The following is an 18479-nucleotide window of genomic DNA, read 5'->3' as shown; positions in this document are numbered from 1 at the left end:
ACTTCCATGGAATGTCTTAGAGTTTATAACATGAGAACTTGCATGGATAAGAAATTTCTCATTTTGTTTTGCTCATGACCAGTATTTTTATTTCTTTATGCTGTGTGATATGCTTGGAACTACTAAATGCCTCAAATGATGTTGTTGATGTTTTGGCAGTGAAGATTGAGAACCAAAACCTGGTCATTGTGGTTGTATACAAGCCTCTGGATGCAACTTCCCAACAATTCCAGGAATAGCTTTTGAAAATAGACCACTGTCTGGAAAATCTTCCACCTCCTGCCCCAAACATCTTGCTTCTGGGAGATTTCAACCTAAGGCACCTAAAATGAAGGAATGTAGCAAATAATGCTGTAGCAGAGATAACCCCAGGAGGCAGCTCAGTTGAAAACTCACACACACAAGCTTTTAAATCTCTGCACCAAATTCACCATAAACCAGCAAATAATAGAGCCAACAAGACTGGAGAATACACTGGACCTCATCTTCACTAACAATGATGATCTGATACAAAACATTACAATATTAAAAAAACATACTCAGATCACAATAGAGGTTCAGACATGTATGTGCAGGACCCCAGACCAAGAAAATGTGATCAGTAATGAGGAGCCTTCACCAAATTCAACTTCAATAACAAAAACAAAAGGTGGGATCAATTTAACCAGGTCCTAAATGATATAAACTGGGAAGATATCCTAAGCAACATGGATCCAAACCTATGTCTAAAAAATATTAACACTGTGGCACTCAAGGTATGCTCAAGCCATATTCCTTTAAGGAAAAGGAAGAGAAGATGTAAACTAGAAAGAGAAAGGCGTTCCCTATACAGGCGAAGGTGAAAAATAACAGAACGGCTAAAAGAGGCCAATATATCTGTAATACGAAGGAAGGCATTGATCAGAGAAATAGCAAACATCGAACTTAAGCTAAAGGAATCTTACAGGAGTCAAGAAATGCAGAAGAACTAAAAGTCATAAATGAAATTGAAAGAAACCAAAAATATTTCTTTTCTTATGCCAAATCTAAGTTGAGAACAACATCCAGCATTGGGCCCTTAGACAAAAATGGGTCTACAAAGATGACAGCGAGGAAATAAGTGAGCTACTCAAGTCCCAATATGACTCGGTTTTTTAGTGAGCCACTAACCAGACTGAGAGTCGAAGACCTAAGTGAATTTTTTATGAGCAAGACACAGAATTTGGTAGATTCAAATCTATCTGATATTATCCTGATGGCAAATGACTTCATAAAGGGAATAAATGACAGGCCCATGCACTCTGCCCCAGGCCCAGACTCATGGAACTCCGTGTTTATCAAGAACTGCAAGAAACCCCTATCATGTGCTTTTAACATCCTATGGAGAGGGAGCATGGACACAGGGGTAGTCCCACAGCTGCCAAAAACAAAAGACATAGCTCCATTCCATAAAGGGGGCAGCAAATCAATAGAAAAGGACTACAGACCGATAGTGGTAACATCTCATATCTATAAAATCTTTGAAAGGGTTCTAAGAAGCAAGATCGCCACTCATCTAAATACCCATCAGTTACACAACCCAGGGCAACATGGGTTTAGAGCAGGTCGCTCCTGCCTGTCCCAACTACTGGACCACTATGACAAAGTCCTGGATGCTGTAGAAGACCAAAAAAATGCAGATGTAGCATACACAGACTTTGCAAAAGAGTTTGACAAGTGTGACCATGGTGTAATAGTGCACAAAATGTGTGATAAAGGAATAACAGGAAAAATTAGTAGATGGATCTATAATTTCCTAACAAATAGAATACAAAGCATAGTAGTAAACAGAGTAAAGTCTGAGGTGGCTACTGTCTCCTGCTCCTCATCCTCATATCTGACATAGACAGGGATGTAAGCCACAGCACCGTGTCTTCCTTTCCAGATGACACCCGAATTTGCATGACAGTATCCTCCATTGAAGACACTGCAAGACTCCAAGTGGACATCAACCAAATCTTTAAATGGGCCACAGAAAACAACATGAAGTTCAATGTTGAGAAAGTTCAATTACTCCAATATGGAAAAACGTGAGGAAATTAAAACTACATCAGAGTATAAAACAAATTCCAACCACACAACAGAGCAAAAAAGTAATGTGAAAGACTTGGGAGTGACAATGTCAGAGGATATCACTTTCAAAGACTACAACATTGTATTAATTGCATCTGCTAGAAAAATGATAGGATAGATAATGAGAACCTTCAAAACTAGGGATGCCAAGCCCATGATGACACTCTTCAGGTCACTTGTTCTATCTAGGCTGAAATATTGCTACACACTAACAGCACCTTTCAAGGCAAGTGAAATTGCTGACCTGGAAAATGTACAGAGAACCTTCATGGCATACATAAGTGCAATAAAACACCTCAATTACTGGGAACGCTTGAAGTTCCTCAACTTGTACACCCTAGAATGCAGGTGGGAGAGATACATGATTATATACACTTGGAAAATCCTAGAGCGACTAGCACCAAATTTGCACATGAAAATCACTCCCTATGAAAGCAACAGATTTGGCAGATGATGCATCCCCCCAGTGAAAAGTAGGGGTGCCACTAGCATGATAAGAGACAACACAATAAGTGTCAGGGGCCCAAGACTGTTCAACTGCCTCTCAGCATACATAAGAGAGATTACCAATAGACCCGTGGCTGTCTTCAAGAAGGCAATGGACAGGTACCTAAAGTCAGTACCTGATCAGCTGGGCTGTGGTTCGTATGTCAGGTTACATGTGACCAACAGTAACAGCCTGGTTAATCAGGCCTTGATTCACCATGAAGCTTGGCCACGGACCGGGCCACAGGGGCACTGACCCCTGAAACCCTCTCCAGGTATATTCCAGGTAGCTTCAATTCCTTAGATCAAGAGACCACTCATCAGGATCAAGGCTGCCTCTTGAAGGCATGAATAACAACTCCAAATGCAAAATCAAATAGCTGAGAACCACAAATTTCAATCTCAATTACATACCAGAACCTAACCTAACTCATGTAATACAGTGGAACCTCAGTACTCAAAGAATTCCCTACTCGAACAATTTGAGATTTGAATGTTTTGTTCGATAAAAAAAAATTGCTCGGTAGTCGACCACTTGCGCGGCACTTGACCAAACAAACATGGCCTGCCGGAACTTCACTGTAAACTATTTTGTGTTTCTTCACATTTTTTGGTGTTTTTTTTTTATATCATTTGTATAAATAAGTCACCATGGGGTTTAAGATGATAAGTGATAACAGCCAATCAAAAAGAAAATTGGTCGGGAAAAATTCATTCAATGCTCAAACAGATCGGCACTTGAACAGCCTTCTGGAACAAATTAAGTTCGATACTGAGGTTCTACCATATTAAGCATTCCCAGCACCAGGCTTACTTGAGAAGCACAATGCTGCCATATATACAAAAGGATGCATTTTCAGCACTACTCTTACCTGAGATGGACATTGCTGCCACCAAAAATAACTGGAGAAGCACTTTGATTACCACTATTACCTGAGGAGGACAATACTGCCACCTATACGACTTGTGGAAGACACAGTTTTGGTGATGATCTGAATGAGGAAGTAGTAGAAGAAACCGTTACATGGTTCTGGACAGTACCCACGTGTGGCTCTTCCCCTCTCATTCTGAAAATATTTAATTACTTTATTTATACAATATAACTTGCACTTGAATACTGTACTTAAGAGTACATTCACACCAACTTATTGATTTACTTACTTTGATTAAATTATCTATTTTATAATTATTATTAGTATTATCATGGGGATGTGCTAAACCCATAAGGGTCATACAGTACCTGAGGAATGAGAAGGGTGGAGGTCATCTAGTTTGATTCAAGGGAGGCTAGCTCTAATTCCTCGGATCAAGAGCTCCTCATCAGTATCAAGAATGCTCCCTTCAAGAGTATACATCTAACACAATCACATCATATAGTCCAGAGATTAAGATAACCTATTTAATTTACACAAAAACTTAAGGAATAAATTTCATTGACAGACATTTTCCTACAAAGTTGTACATACATGCCATTCACTTCACTTTTGTCTAAGTCTGCCTTAAATTTCTTTCTTTTAATGAATCTGCCATCTCCCACCAAGGCAGGATGACCTAAAAAGAAAAACAAAAGTTTTTTTTTTTTTTTTTTTTTTCAACAAGTCGGCCGTCTCCCACCGAGGCAGGGTGACCCAAAAAAGAAAGAAAATCCCCAAAAAGAAAATACTTTCATCATCATTCAACACTTTCACCACACTCGCACATTATCACTGTTTTTGCAGAGGTGCTCAGAATACAACAGTCTAGAAGCATACACATATAAAGATACACAACATACCCCTCCAAACTGCCATGTAGTAATTTGTACAAGAGAAGGGGTTACTAGCCCCTTGCTCCCAGCATTTTAGTTGTCCCTATGACACATGTGACTTACGGAGGAAATATTTTTTTTCCACTTCCCCATGGAGGTGAAAGGAAATCAAAAGAATGAGAACTATTAAGAAAATAGATGAAAACTCAGATGGATGTGTATACATATATGTATGTGTATGTGCATGTGTCCTAAGTGTAAGTAGAAGTAGCAAGATATACCTGTTATCTTGCATGTTTATGAAACAGAAAAAAATCGACAGAAATCCTACCATTGTGTAAAACAATTACAGGCTTCAGTGAAACGGAAACCTGTAATGGTTTCCGTGGTATCTCCCTGGGTGGTTGCTCTCAACCAACCAACTACCAATAAATAATAATAATAATCTAGACTGACCTCTGGTATAGGTGCAGCGTAGTTGGGTTGTGAGGAGTTGCTAACACAGCGACAATCACTATACACCTACCCAGGAGAGAAACAGATGTAGTAAATAAGTAATCAGCTTTATTATATTTATTTTTACATTCTCTTTTTGTTAAAACATCAGCCATCTCCCACTATGTTGGGTAACCCTGCCCATAACAATTAAATTCCCCATCCTTTATTTATTTTCTGCATTGCCAGAAGTGCATGACATAACTGAAATGACCATACAAACTTAACATCCCATCACTCCTTCAGAGTGCAGGCATTGTATTTCATACACAAATAACCCGCATATAGGAGAGAGGAGCTTACGATGACGTTTCAGTCCAACTTGGACCATTTACAAAGTCACACTAACAAAAAGGAGAGGAGGGAGTATATATGTAGGCCAGCAAACAGGGACAGGACAAGAGAGGTAGTAGGAAAGGAAGAAGAGAGTAGTAGTAGAGGTAGTAGTACAGTAGTAGTAGTGGAGTCAGTTAAAGACTAAGAAAGAGCACTGTAAGGGAGCTAGGGGCCCACAGAGAGTAGGAACAAGAGCACAGAGGGGAGAAAAATAATAATGGACCAACCACCCAAGGCAGAAGAAAGAAAATCCAAAGGAGAAAGAGGAAAGGGGAGGAGGGAGAAGGGAAAAAAAGAATCTGGTTAAGTCACAGGTGTTCTGAAGTTTGGAGCATTTTACAATGTAATAGGAAAGGAAGGCATCTACAGAGACGAAGCCAGGACTAAGAGTCATACAAGGAAAGTTGTGTATAAGGGAGGATTCAACCAGACGGCGACTGTGAAAGTTAGAAGCAGGGTAGACAGTTTTAGCAGAAGACCAGTCAATAGGATGACTGTAATCTCTGACATGACATAAAAAAGTATTGTTGGTGTTGGCAAGTCTAACACTGCTTTTGTGCTCCCTGAGTCCGTCAGAAAGAGAACAGCCAGTTTCTCCAAAGTACTGAAGAGGACAAGAGGAACAAGAAATAGACACCAAGACCTCTACCACTACCTCTCTTCTTCCTTTCCTACTACCCCTCTTGTCCCATCCCTGTCTTCTGGCCTATATATACAGGTCTCCCTCAACATTCACGTTTTCAGCTTTCGCGGGCTTCACACATTCGCGAATTCCCAACCGTCAAATTCCCAGCCACCAAATTCCCAGCCGCCAAATCATATTCAAGTTTCCTACCACCTGCGAGTCCCTACTACCCTCCCACCGACCCCCGCAACTAGCAGCCAGCCCTCCCACCACTCAGTGTGGTGAGTGTTTTGTTTGTTCATTATTTGCTATTAAACTACAGTATAAATAATGTAAACCCATTCATGACTGCATATTGGAATGGCTATTTGGACAGGTATTAGACGGTGACATCATGTGTTTACTCTTGAACACAGCAAAGAATCAAACATTTCTGCTACTGCTAATAATAACAATAGTAATAATAATAATAATAATAATAATAATAATAATAATAATAAATACGATATAATTGAAGGAAGTTGTACAAAAATACGAGGGAGTGGTTGACACATTGTCAGTGTGGCTTTGTTTATGCTGGAGTGAGCATTAGTCTCCGTGCTCTTCCAAACATTTCACAATAATTCATTGTTTGGTGCTTGTAGATTGAGTGCGACTGGAGTGGTAGAGGCAGTGGTAGAGGCAGTGGTTGAGGCAGCTGTTAAGGCAGCTGTTGAGGCAGCTGTTGAGGCAGCGACTGAGGCAGTGGTTGAGGCAGCGATTGAGGCAGTGGGTGAGGCAGCTGTTGAGGCTGCTGTTGAGGCAGCAATTGAGGCAGTGGTTGAGGCAGCTGTTGAGGCAGCGATTGAGGCAGTGGGTGAGGCAGCTGTTGAGGCAGTGATTGAGGCAGTGGTTGAGGCAGCTGTTGAGGCAGCGATTGAGGCAGTGGTTGAGGCAGCGATTGAGGCAGTGGGTGAGGCTGCTGTTGAGGCAGTGGTTGATGCAGCTGTTGAGGCAGCAATTGAGGCAGTGGGTGAGGCAGCTGTTGAGGCAGCGATTGAGGCAGCGATTGAGGCAGTGGGTGAGACAGCTGTTGAGGCAGCGATTGAGGCAGTGGGTGAGGCAGCTGTTGAGGCAGCGATTGAGGCAGCTGTTGAGGCAGCAATTGAGGCAGTGGGTGAGGCAGCTGTTGAGGCTGCTGTTGAGGCAGCGATTGAGGCAGTGGTTGAGGCAGCTGTTGAGGCAGCAATTGAGGCAGTGGGTGAGGCAGCTGTTGAGGCAGTGATTGAGGCAGTGGGTGAGGCAGCTGTTGAGGCAGCTATTGAGGCAGTGGTTGAGGCAGCTGTTGAGGCAGTGATTGAGGCAGTGGTTGAGGCAGCTGTTGAAGCAGTGGGTGAGGCAGCGATTGAGGCAGTGGGTGAGGCAGCTGTTGAGGAAGCAATCGAGGCAGTGGTTGAGGCAGCTGTTGAGGCAGTGATTGAGGCAGTGGTTGAGGCAGCTGTTGAGGCAGCGATTGAGGCAGTGGGTGAGGCAGCTGTTGAGGCAGCGATTGAGGCAGCCGTTGAGGCAGCTGTTGAGGCAGCGATTGAGGCAGTGGTTGAGGCAGCGGTTGAGGCAGTGGTATTTAATAACATACATGTTATTAATAATAATAATACATGTTATTAATAATATGTACTATTATTATTTATAACATATATGTTATTAAATACCACTGCCTCAACTGCTGAATTATTGTGAAATGTTTGGAAGAGCACGGAGACTAATGCTCACTCCAACATAAACAAAGCCACACTGACGATGTGTCAACCACTCCCTCATATTTTTGTACAATTTCCTTCTTCAATTATATCGTATTATTATTATTATTATTATTATTATTATTATTATTACTATTGTTATTATTAGCAGTAGCAGAAATGCTTGATTCTTTGCTGTGTTCAAGAGTAAACACATGATGTCACCGTCCAATACCTGTCCGAATAGCCATTGCAATATGCAGTCATGAATGGGTTTGCATTATTTATACTGTAGTTTAATAGCAAATAATGAACAAACAAAACACTCACCACACTGAGTGGTGGGAGGGCTGGCTGCCAGTTGCGGGGGTCGGAGGGAGGGTAGTAGGGACTCGCAGTGGTTGAGGAAGTGGTGGAGGCATTGGTGGAGGCAATGGCGGAGTCTGTGGTATTTAATAACATACATGTTATTAAAGCATAACATGTATATTTTTAGTACAGTTTATGACATTTTCAGGTATTTTATGGTTGTTCACGGTTCAACAAGTTAAGGAAGCAGTATTGTATTATATTTCCCTACAATATATTGGGGCACCAAACATTCACGGTTTTTCAACATTCGCGAGGCTCTTGATCCCCTAACCCTCGCGAATGTTGAGGGAGACCTGTACTCCCTCTTCTTCTCCTTTTTGTTAGTGTGAGTTTGTAAATGGTCCAAGTCGGACCAAAATGTCATTGTAAGCTCCTCTCTCCTATGTGCAGGTTATTTGTGTATTGTTCCAGCTACGGTATTGAGCCTTTTTGTTATTTAATGTGCTTCGTGCTATCACAACTGTAACATCCTTACCCTTCCTTCAGAGTGCAGGCACTGTACTTCCCACCATCACAACTAATATCCCCATCCCTCCTTCAGAGTGCAGGCACTGTACTTCCCACCGTCACAACTAATATCCCCATCCCTCCTTCAGAGTGCAGGCACTGTACTTCCCACCGTCACAACTAATATCCCCATCCCTCCTTCATAGTACAGGCACTGTACTTCCCACCATCACAACAGTAACATCCCCATCTATCCTTCAGAGTGCAGGTATTGTACTTCTCACCTCCAAAATTGCAACAGTCCTGCCCCTCCTTCAGAGTGAAGACACTGTACTTCCCACCTCCAGAACTGCAACAGTCCTACCTCTCCTGCAGAGTGAAGACACTGTACTTCCCAACCTCCCACCTCCAGAACTGCAACAGTCCTGCCTCTCCTTTAGAATGAAGACATTGTACTTCCCACCTCCAAAACTGTAACAGCCCTGCCTCTCCTTCAGAGTGATAGCACGATACTTCCCACCTCCAGAATTGTAACAATTGTAACTTGTTAAATATTTTCACAAAAATACTTGTAATGTACCTGATTATCTTAAAATAAATAGATACAGTCTATTAAATAAATATAAGAAAGTATATGTCTGCGACATACCTGTACAGGAGGGCCCTGCTTTACAGCACTGCACTTTATGGTGCTTTGCTAAGACAGACATTTCAAATTATACCTAAAAATTTATTTATACAGCTTCTGATTTGCTATTACAGTGTCTGTGTACCACTGTTTGTTTACATCCTCCATGAGATCCGTGTCTCTCTCTCGATTATGTCTGGAAACTTTCCAAAGTTTCAAGTGTTTTATATAGAACATTTTATATATACTCTGATAATTGTACTTATGTGTGCCTGTACCTAAATAAACTTACACACTGTGCTGGCGTGCAGGTACATAAAAGTCACTAAGAGTGGCTCACTAGTGCTGAAGATGCAATAAGCATCATAATAATAATAATCATAATTGCTCTGGGGTGCTTTAAATGTCATATACAGCCTCTCCTCACTTAATGACGGAGTTCCATTCGTAAGACCACATTCTTAAACAAATTCGTCGCTAAGTGAGGAGCGTACTATAATAGTAGCGAGTGTGTGTCAACTATCTTGGATATTGTTTTAATGTCACCTTTGCACCATTTATAACCTTTCTGGTATATTTTTAAATGTTTATACAGTAGTGTACTATATATTGAAATAAACAGAATAGAGGAAATCAGCTCTAATAGACATTATTTAGGTATGAATAGTTGTCAGAGAGCCCGTTGTAAATCCGAGGTGTCGGTAAACAAGTATGTCGCTAAGTGAGGAGAGGCTGTATTACGTTATTATAGACATTTTCATTAATCCATCTAAGACTTTATTTTCAAAATTATATAAGAAACGCACTACATATAAAAACAAAATACAGGTACCATCCGACTTACGACCGAGTTCAATTCTGAGAAACTGGTCGTAAGTCGAAATGGACGTAAGTCGAACCTTACTACTGAATATCAACATCACATTTTTGTAATGACTTTATTTTATTGTTTTATTTTGGTGTCTCATTTTTTACTTTACTTTTTATGCTGTTAGTACTGTATTTGATACTGTAAGGTTTATGATAAACACTGTGTACAGCACAAACAGTTGTTCATTTGCCAGAAATTTGGCATAGAAAACAAGGTTGTAAGTCGAATGGTCGTATGTCAAGCAGGTCATAAGTTGGATGGTAGGTGTATGTACAGTACGTATATACAATCATAGTAAAACAAATTAACATAACTGCAAGGTGTGGTCGCCGGGTGGGCTACCACACCTGACTTCCTACAATAAATACTACTTACCTCTCACCTTACATTAAGACTATAAATATTTTAAGTTAAGTAATGAGTGTACTGTATATGCATTTTACTTTTTATTGTTTTTATGCCTAGTTTTAATGCTAACTTAGTATGTGATAGTGTAACCTTGTTATCAGGCATTCATATGCATTTAAAAGTGGAAAAAAGGTGATTTGCTTTACGGCAGTAACCTGGAACCTAACCCATCATAAGTGGGGCCTCCTGTATATAGTATAAAAATGTAAATACTGTGTGGTGCACATAAGCAAAACAAATAATATAAGAATAAATAAATAAAAATAATTTAACAATACTGTAATAATAACCATTAATAATTGTTTTACTTGCTCTTAAATTTGTAATGAAGTTTATATATGAAATTATAAATTGAGTGAGCATCTTAAAAATCCCGAAACAAAAATGTAATTAATTATACAGGTTACCAGTGAAAATTTCCTTGAATTCCCAGTCCATATGTAGTATTAACAGCACTCATACTGTGCTGAGAAACTTTTAAGCTCAAAGCCTGCTTAATTTACTAACAATAGGATAAGCAGTGGTGTTGTCAATAGAACAACCAGCATAGCAGGGTGAATAGAAGAGTGTGGTCTTATCTTGTGCACAAACAGGAGTGAATTTCTCTGTGCACCCACAGTCTGCTGAACACGTGGGCCCCACTGACCTGTAGGGTACAAAATAAATTACTGAACCTTTTTTTTATTTGGGCAGTGGATATTCAACCATGGTTATATAAAACTGGCAAGCCAGCAGTTGCTTGATCACTAAACAGATCATTGACAAACATCTGTGTTGGGAGACTCTCTTGCCTTTTGATGAACAAAACACTCACTACTACACATGGTTTACCACATCAGCCAGTTCCCACCAAGATAAAGTGACCAAAAGAAAGAAAACCAATCACCACTAATCATTCCATAACTGTCTTATAAGACATGCACAGACATAATTTAAATGACCATCTGAAGTGCAACATCCTAATTCCTCCTTTAGAATGCAGGCACCATACTTCCCACCTCCAGGATTCAAGTCTAGCTGATCAGTTTCCCTGAATCCCTTCAAAAATATTATCTTGCTCTTCTCTCCCTTCACTCCTCTAATGCACTTAAATAAGGCTGTTGGATGTTCAAGCCCCTAGCACTCAAACCCTTCTTGGGATGACCCCTACCCCTCCTTCCCTCCACCTCAGATTTATGCATCCTCCTAATCATTTTATTTTGCTCCATCCTCTCTAAATGCCCAAACCACCCCAAGAACCCCTCCTCAGCCCTGTGAATTACACATCACAAATTACACAATGTCTTCTAATCTCCAAGCTCTGAATTCTCTGCAAAATATTCACATCATATATCACCCTTACACACAACATCTCCACTGCCTCCATCCTCCTGCTCCTCCTCCTCACTGCCTCCAGCTGTGTCCTTGCAGCTAACATTTAGAGCCCATGCTTCACACTCATATAATAGCATTGGTATGCTATGCTCTAGTACATTTCCATTTTTGCCTTTGTGGATAAAGAACTTATTCTTCTCTCTTTCTTTCAACAAACTGGCCATATCCCACTAAGGCAGGGTGACCCAAAAAGAACAACAAAAGTTTCTCTTTTTAAATTTAGCAATGTATACAAGAGAAGAGGTTACTAGCCCCTTGCTCCTGGCATGTTAGTTGCCTCTCACGACATGCATGGCTTACGGAGGAAGAATTCTGTTCCACTTCCCCATGGAGATAAGAGGAAATAAACAAGAGCAAGAATTAGTAAGAAAATAGTAGAAAACCCAGAGGGGTGTGTATATATATATGCTTGTACATGGAAGTGTAGTGTGACCTAAGTGTCAGTAGAAGTAGCAAGACATACCTGAAATCTTGCAAAAGAACTTAATACCATTACTAATTACTGACAGTCCACCAAACCAAATCTGAACTCAATCTTGGTTGAAATGGCCAATGTGGAAAAAAATAAGTAGTGTACAGGTAACAATATATTTCTTTTAAATAGTTGAATATTTGTTAATCAATTGCATTTTTATGGCAAGCTGATGGAGATGTTAGAATATTCTAGAAATGAGCTTAAATCATTTAAAAAACTAAGATTGTAATTCCCTTTTTTTCAAGTTTCAGTCTTGGGATCACTGCAGTAAGTGCCTAGTACCATAAACACAAATACAGTGGACCCCCGCATAACGATCACCTCCCAATGCGACCAATTATGTAAGTGTATTTATGTAAGTGCGTTTGTACGTGTATGTTTGGGGGTCTGAAATGGACTAATCTACTTCACAATATTCCTTATGGGAACAAATTCAGTCAGTACTGGCACCTGAACATACTTCTGGAATGAAAAAATATCGTTAACCGGGGGTCCACTGTACAGTGGACCCCCGGTTAACGATAAGGAATATTGTGAAGTAGATTAGTCCATTTCAGACCCCCAAACATACACGTACAAACGCACTTACATAAATACACTTACATAATTGGTCGCATTGGGAGGTGATCGTTATGCGGGGGTCCACTGTATATAAAATCCATTTCCTCTCTAATGAAACCCATTTTATTAGTCTTTTCAAATATTATATCTTCAAAGCTACAAGAGTAATATATTGTTTATTTATATCTGCCAAATATGAAATTTTCCCAAAAATGAATGTCAAATTTAAAATTTAAAACTATCCACAAAATTTACTGAAGAGCAAAAATTCAAATACTGATTTGGTTGCAAATTAATTACTTGACTGTGTCTCAACTGTTCTCATACTTCTTCCAGTAGTTTCACAACAATTTGTTGCTTGGAATGCCAGTTAATATTCTGTGATATGATAATAAGCGAAGCATTGTGAAACATGTTCATGACAGCAAAGGCTGCTTTTCCTTAATTATGGATCTAATAACACAATACAGGTTTAAATCTGATAAAAAGTGCATACAATTACAAGTATCAGAGGTCGACAAACTCCAATGAAGCTATTTTCAGAAAAAAATTTATGGCAGGAAGCCATATTTCCTTCAATACAGTCAACTGAATGGTGATGCTCATGCACTTCTGGCAAGACAGCTATTAAATAAGTAATGGTAAATGTTCTTCCTTCTTTGTGTTACCCTAAATTAGTAGATCTAGCTAATGTAGCTAAAGAAAATTGCTTTAATAGTGTCAATAGTAAAATTTATATGGCAAAATAATTAACATAAATGAGAACTGGGCATGGCAAATTCACTGAGACTACTGTATTTTTTAAAACACTATATGGTTGGTTTTCAATATGTAACTAGTGTTGTATCAAAAGATGATGGCCACTACATACCTACACACTTGCCTCACTCAAACAGGAGCAAAAATTTCAAAATGAAATTTACAGTTTCTCTCTAACTTAAAATCTTTAAATATGAAAAATTTACAATTACCATTTTCCAGAATTTGTTTATAATTTAGATGCTTCTGAGCATGAACTAGCGTGAACTGGAGAAATCACTGTAATGTTAAAGGCATCTATTGGACTCACCCATTCACTGGACCAATAACATCAAGTTTCGGGCAGCCAACAAACATGAGAGCCAAGAAGCCCACGCAGGTGAAGACTGTGACAAAAACATTGTATCCTGTGACGTACCTTGGTCCAGGCCTGAACCACCTCAGTACTGACCCACTAATGACTGCACCGACCACAGATACCACCAGACTTGCTAAGCCTGTAAGAATAAGGAACATTTCAGGAGACTTAGTAAAACTGTACAGCAAAGGAATTAAATAATCACTGCATTCTGTCATCTTTTATGCTAAATTTAAAAATAAATCTACACAAAGAAAGTCCTACAAGCAACTTCATCATACATAACACTTAAATGAAAAATATATCAGGAAAATTTATTGACAGAAGAGAAAATCTATTTAACCTTTTCACTGTCAGTCTTGTAATATTACGGCTTGCTAGCCTGTGTTGGTCCTGCAATAGAAGGCCAAAATTCTAGCTGTTTCCAATCTTGCGGGAGATAGCTAGTAGGCCTACAAATGAGAGAATGGGTCTGAGTGTGTGCAGTATAAAAAAAAATCCTGCAGCACGCAGTGCATGAGAAAAAAAAACTGCGATCTTGTTTTTAGTTTAAAACAGCGACTTTGTGGTGTATTTTTGTATAGCATTATGGTTGTATTCTCATTTTCTTGGTCTCATTTGATAGAATGGAAGATATATTACAGAAATAGAGATGATTTTGAATGGTTTACAGACTAAATGTACCTTGAAATTGAGCTCAAAGTAGCGGATATGTTCAATTTTTGCCGATGTTCAAGAGTAAACAAATCACGTCACGTGTCTAATACACGTCAACTGGTGGGTCTAATATGCTTTCACAAATGTGCTGATATTATTTATACCATTTTTTCAATACTGCAATAGTCTGCATAACAGTAAATCTTCTATTTTTTGTGAATAAAAATTCAAAATGGAAAGCAAGTATAATATAAGAGGGGCCTGGAGATGTGACTAATGAACAGAGAAAATGTTATTTTAGTGCTAGGAATGTCTGCATTGTTAATTCTGGATCCTATTTTGAAACTGGCGGTCCTTAAATTTTTTATGAAATTGGCCAAATTACCAATTTCTGATCACTTTATTGGGTAGTTGAAATAGGCAAATGGGCAGTTTCTTGTACTCAATTGGCCAAAAATAGGGCTCAAAGTGGGCGAAATCACTGATGTATAAATGTCGCCGAGACCGCTAACTTCGCAAAAGTGTAATTGTATAAGTTTTCCATCAAACTTCATACTTTTGGCTTTATCACCATTGGGAAAAGATTCTCTATCATTTCATAATTTTTTTTTTTTTTTTTTTAAATTCAACACTAAGAGTCAGTAAGCGAGCAGGGGTCTTGACAATTAAAGGGTTAAAGAATGCATAAAAGCTTCTTTATAAAATATAATATTAATATACTATCTTCTCCAAACACAGTATCAATAGGAATTACTACTGATAAAAGATTACCACAGGAAAATCACATAAACAAAAAGCTGTTCACAAGAAATGTTAGAAAAAATTAAAACATGGTAGAATGAAGTCTGACACTAAAAAACAGGTTAGCTAGCTAGAAAAAGTCTAAACAGGAGCTATAAAATGGTTCCTAGACCCATAAAATATGGATGTGAAAAGAGATGCTAAAAGCATTAGATATGTCATCCTTGGCTGACAGAAGGAAAAGAGGAGACACGATAACAGCCTTCAAAATTATAAAAGAATACAGTGGGATTAGCAAGGAAGACTTCCTAATCCCAGTAACTGGCAGAACAAGAAGTCATAACTACTAATTCAGAAAAAAAGAGCTACTAAAAAGCTTTTCTTCACAAAAAAAAGTGCTAGATTAATGGAATGGGCTACAAGAGGAAGTAATGAATACTGTAACCATTGAAAAACCTTAAAAAATTATAGTTATACTGAAGACAGGACACCAGGAGCTTTGCCCATGTAGCTTTAAATAGGCAATTACAATTAGATAAACTAACAGTAGGCATCATAAATATGCATATAAACAGATCATGCAGAAAATGAGACTGCTCACCATAATCTATCATTTTAAATATATAATACTGAAATATGTAAGTGTTCTTCACCTAAACTAGCATTTTGTAGGATTACCCTTCCTCTTGATGCTCTCTGTAAGTCTCTTAGGCACTGACAGTGCTAATTTATGGAGGACAGAAAAGTCAGTATCCTCCCACACCTGCTTAATGGCACTCAAGATTTTGGGATTAGAGGATATGTCTAGGTCATGACATTTATGCTTAATAAGTTTGCAGACATTCTCTATCAGATTTAAGTTCAGTGAGTTTCCAGGCCAGTCATTAAAATCTGAAAAAAAAAAATCACAATAATTTATCCATCATCTTCCATACAAAAGTTGCCCTGGTACTTGTTGAACCTAACAGGCAAACAATCTGCTAAAAACATACTTATTGGCATGCATGTTTATGATGCCTACTGTACAGTGGTATATTTCAGCATATACTGTACTAAACATGAGTAAAATATATAAGAAAATACCTGTGTAAAAATTGGCCTCAGTGGCACTTTTTCGGAACTGATTCTCCAAGTACTTTGGTTTAAAGCTCCAATAACCGGAGAGAGCAAGAAGTGAGACAGTGGCACTGAAGAGGTTCCCAGTCCAGATCTTGTTCTTGAAGAGTCTCTTCAAGGCAATGATCAGGTCTACAAGTAATAAAATAATACACAAAACATCTAATGAAAATGCTATGGAATATATGATATAGCCATTAATAACTGTCAAACACTCTATACCAAAGAATGTCAAGAAATGCTTAAGTTTTTGACCTAAAAACATATTTATAGTAATACAATTGGAAAAATCAAAGTGAGTAAACTTTCACAAGCCACACATTTCTTTCAAATATAAATAAAATAACCCTCAGTTTAATCACATAAATATTGTTTCTACTTTCTTTCAACAAACCGGCCGTACCCCACCGAGGCAGGGTGGCCCACAAATAAAAACAAGTGTTTCTCTTTTTAACTTTTGTAATGTATACAGGAGAAGGGGTTACGAGGTGCCCTGCTCCTGACATGTTAGTCACCTCTTATAACACACATGGCTTACGGAGGGAGAATTCTATTCCACTTCCCCATGGAGATAGATGAAATAAACAAGAGCAAGGACTAGTAAGAAAATAGAAGAAAACCCAGAGGGGTGTGTATATACAGTATATGCTTGTACATGCATGTGTAGCGTGACATAAGTGTAAGTTTGAAGTAGCAAGACGTACCTGAAATCCTGATTGTTTATGAGACAAAAAAGAGACACCAGCAATCCTACCATCAGGTAAAACAATTACAGGTTTCTATTTTACACTCACTTGGCAGGATGGTAGTACCTCCTTGGGCAGTTGCTGTGTACCAACCTATTACCTAGTTATATAAACACTATATACACAATATAAACATTATAACTGTAAACTAAAAAAAAATAATTGCTGCTGAAATAATAGAAAATATTTATTTACAGTGGTAGAATATTTGAATTGGTGTGCATGCATATGTGTAAGTATGCATGTGTGCATGTAAATGTACTCACCTAATTGTGGTTGCAGGGGTCGAGACTCAGCTCCTGGCCCTGTGTGTGTGTGTGTGTGTGTGTGTACTCACCTATCTGTGGTTGCAGGGGTCGAGTCACAGCTCCTGGCCCCACCTCTTCACTGATTGCTACTAGGTCCTCTCTCTCCCTGCTCCATGAGCTTTATCATACCTCACCTTAAAACTATGTATGGTTCCCGCCTCCACTACTTCACTTTCTAGGCTATTCCACGGCTTGACTACTCTATGACTGAAGAAATACAGTGGACCCCCGCTTAACGATCACCTCCAAATGCGACCAATTATGTAAGTGTATTTATGTAAGTGCGTTTGTACGTGTATGTTTGGGGGTCTGAAATGGACTAATCTACTTCACAATATTCCTTATGGGAAAAAATTCGGTCAGTACTGGCACCTGAACATACTACTGGAATGAAAAAAGTTCGTTAACCGGGGGTCCACTGTACTTCCTAACATCCCTTTGATTCATCTGAGTCTTCAACTTCCAATTGTGACCTCTTGTGCCTGTGTCCCACCTCGTCTATTCCGCGCAGTATTTTATATGTCGTTATCATGTCTCCCCTGACCCTCCTGGCCTCCAGTGTCGTCAGGCCGATTTCCCTCAACCTTTCTTCGTAGGACAATCCCCGTAGCTCTGGGACTAGTCTTGTTGCAAACCATTGCACTTTCTCTAATTTCTTGACGTGCTTGACTAAGTGTGGATTCCAAACTGGTGCTGCATACTCCAGTAAGGGCCTGACGTAAATGGTATACAGAGTCTTGAACGAATCCTTACTGAGGTATCGGAACGCTATCCGTAGGTTTGCCAGGCGCCCGTATGCTGCAGCAGTTATCTGATTTATGTGCGCCTCAGGAGATATGCTCGGTGTTATACTCACCCCCAGATCTTTTTCCTTGAGTGAGGTTTGCAGACTTTGGCCATCTAAACTATATTGTGTCTGCGGTCTTCTTTGCCCTTCCCCAATCTTCATGACTTTGCATTTGGCAGGGTTAAACTCAAGGAGCCAGTTGCTGGACCAGGCTTGTAGCCTGTCCAGGTCTCTTTGTAGTCCTGCCTGATCCTCATCCGATTTGATTCTTCTCATTAACTTCACATCATCCGCAAACAAGGACACTTCTGAGTCTATCCCTTCTGTTATGTCATTCACATATACCAAGAACAGCACAGGTCCTAGGACTGAC

The 18479-nt window shown here is 39.3% G+C and overlaps 1 protein-coding gene across 9 annotated transcripts in view; it reads right to left on the bottom strand.

Annotated features, from left to right (window-relative positions):
• The window catches only part of LOC128705881 (solute carrier organic anion transporter family member 74D), a 116946-nt gene that overhangs the window by 27736 nt on the left and 70731 nt on the right, over positions 1-18479 (bottom strand). For all 9 annotated transcript variants that reach the window (XM_070096683.1, XM_070096684.1, XM_070096680.1 and 6 more), the window contains 5 exons: positions 16233-16397; positions 13704-13890; positions 10732-10870; positions 4781-4846; positions 3511-3644 (listed from right to left, as the gene is read on the bottom strand). In XM_070096683.1, coding sequence (XP_069952784.1) covers positions 3511-3644; positions 4781-4846; positions 10732-10870; positions 13704-13890; positions 16233-16397 — 691 coding nt within the window. The remainder of the gene's footprint in view (positions 1-3510; positions 3645-4780; positions 4847-10731; positions 10871-13703; positions 13891-16232; positions 16398-18479) is intronic.

This window comes from Cherax quadricarinatus, chromosome 54 (assembly GCF_038502225.1).
Source record: "Cherax quadricarinatus isolate ZL_2023a chromosome 54, ASM3850222v1, whole genome shotgun sequence".
NCBI lineage: Eukaryota > Metazoa > Arthropoda > Malacostraca > Decapoda > Parastacidae > Cherax > Cherax quadricarinatus.
This window is presented reverse-complemented; position numbering and strand designations above follow the sequence as displayed.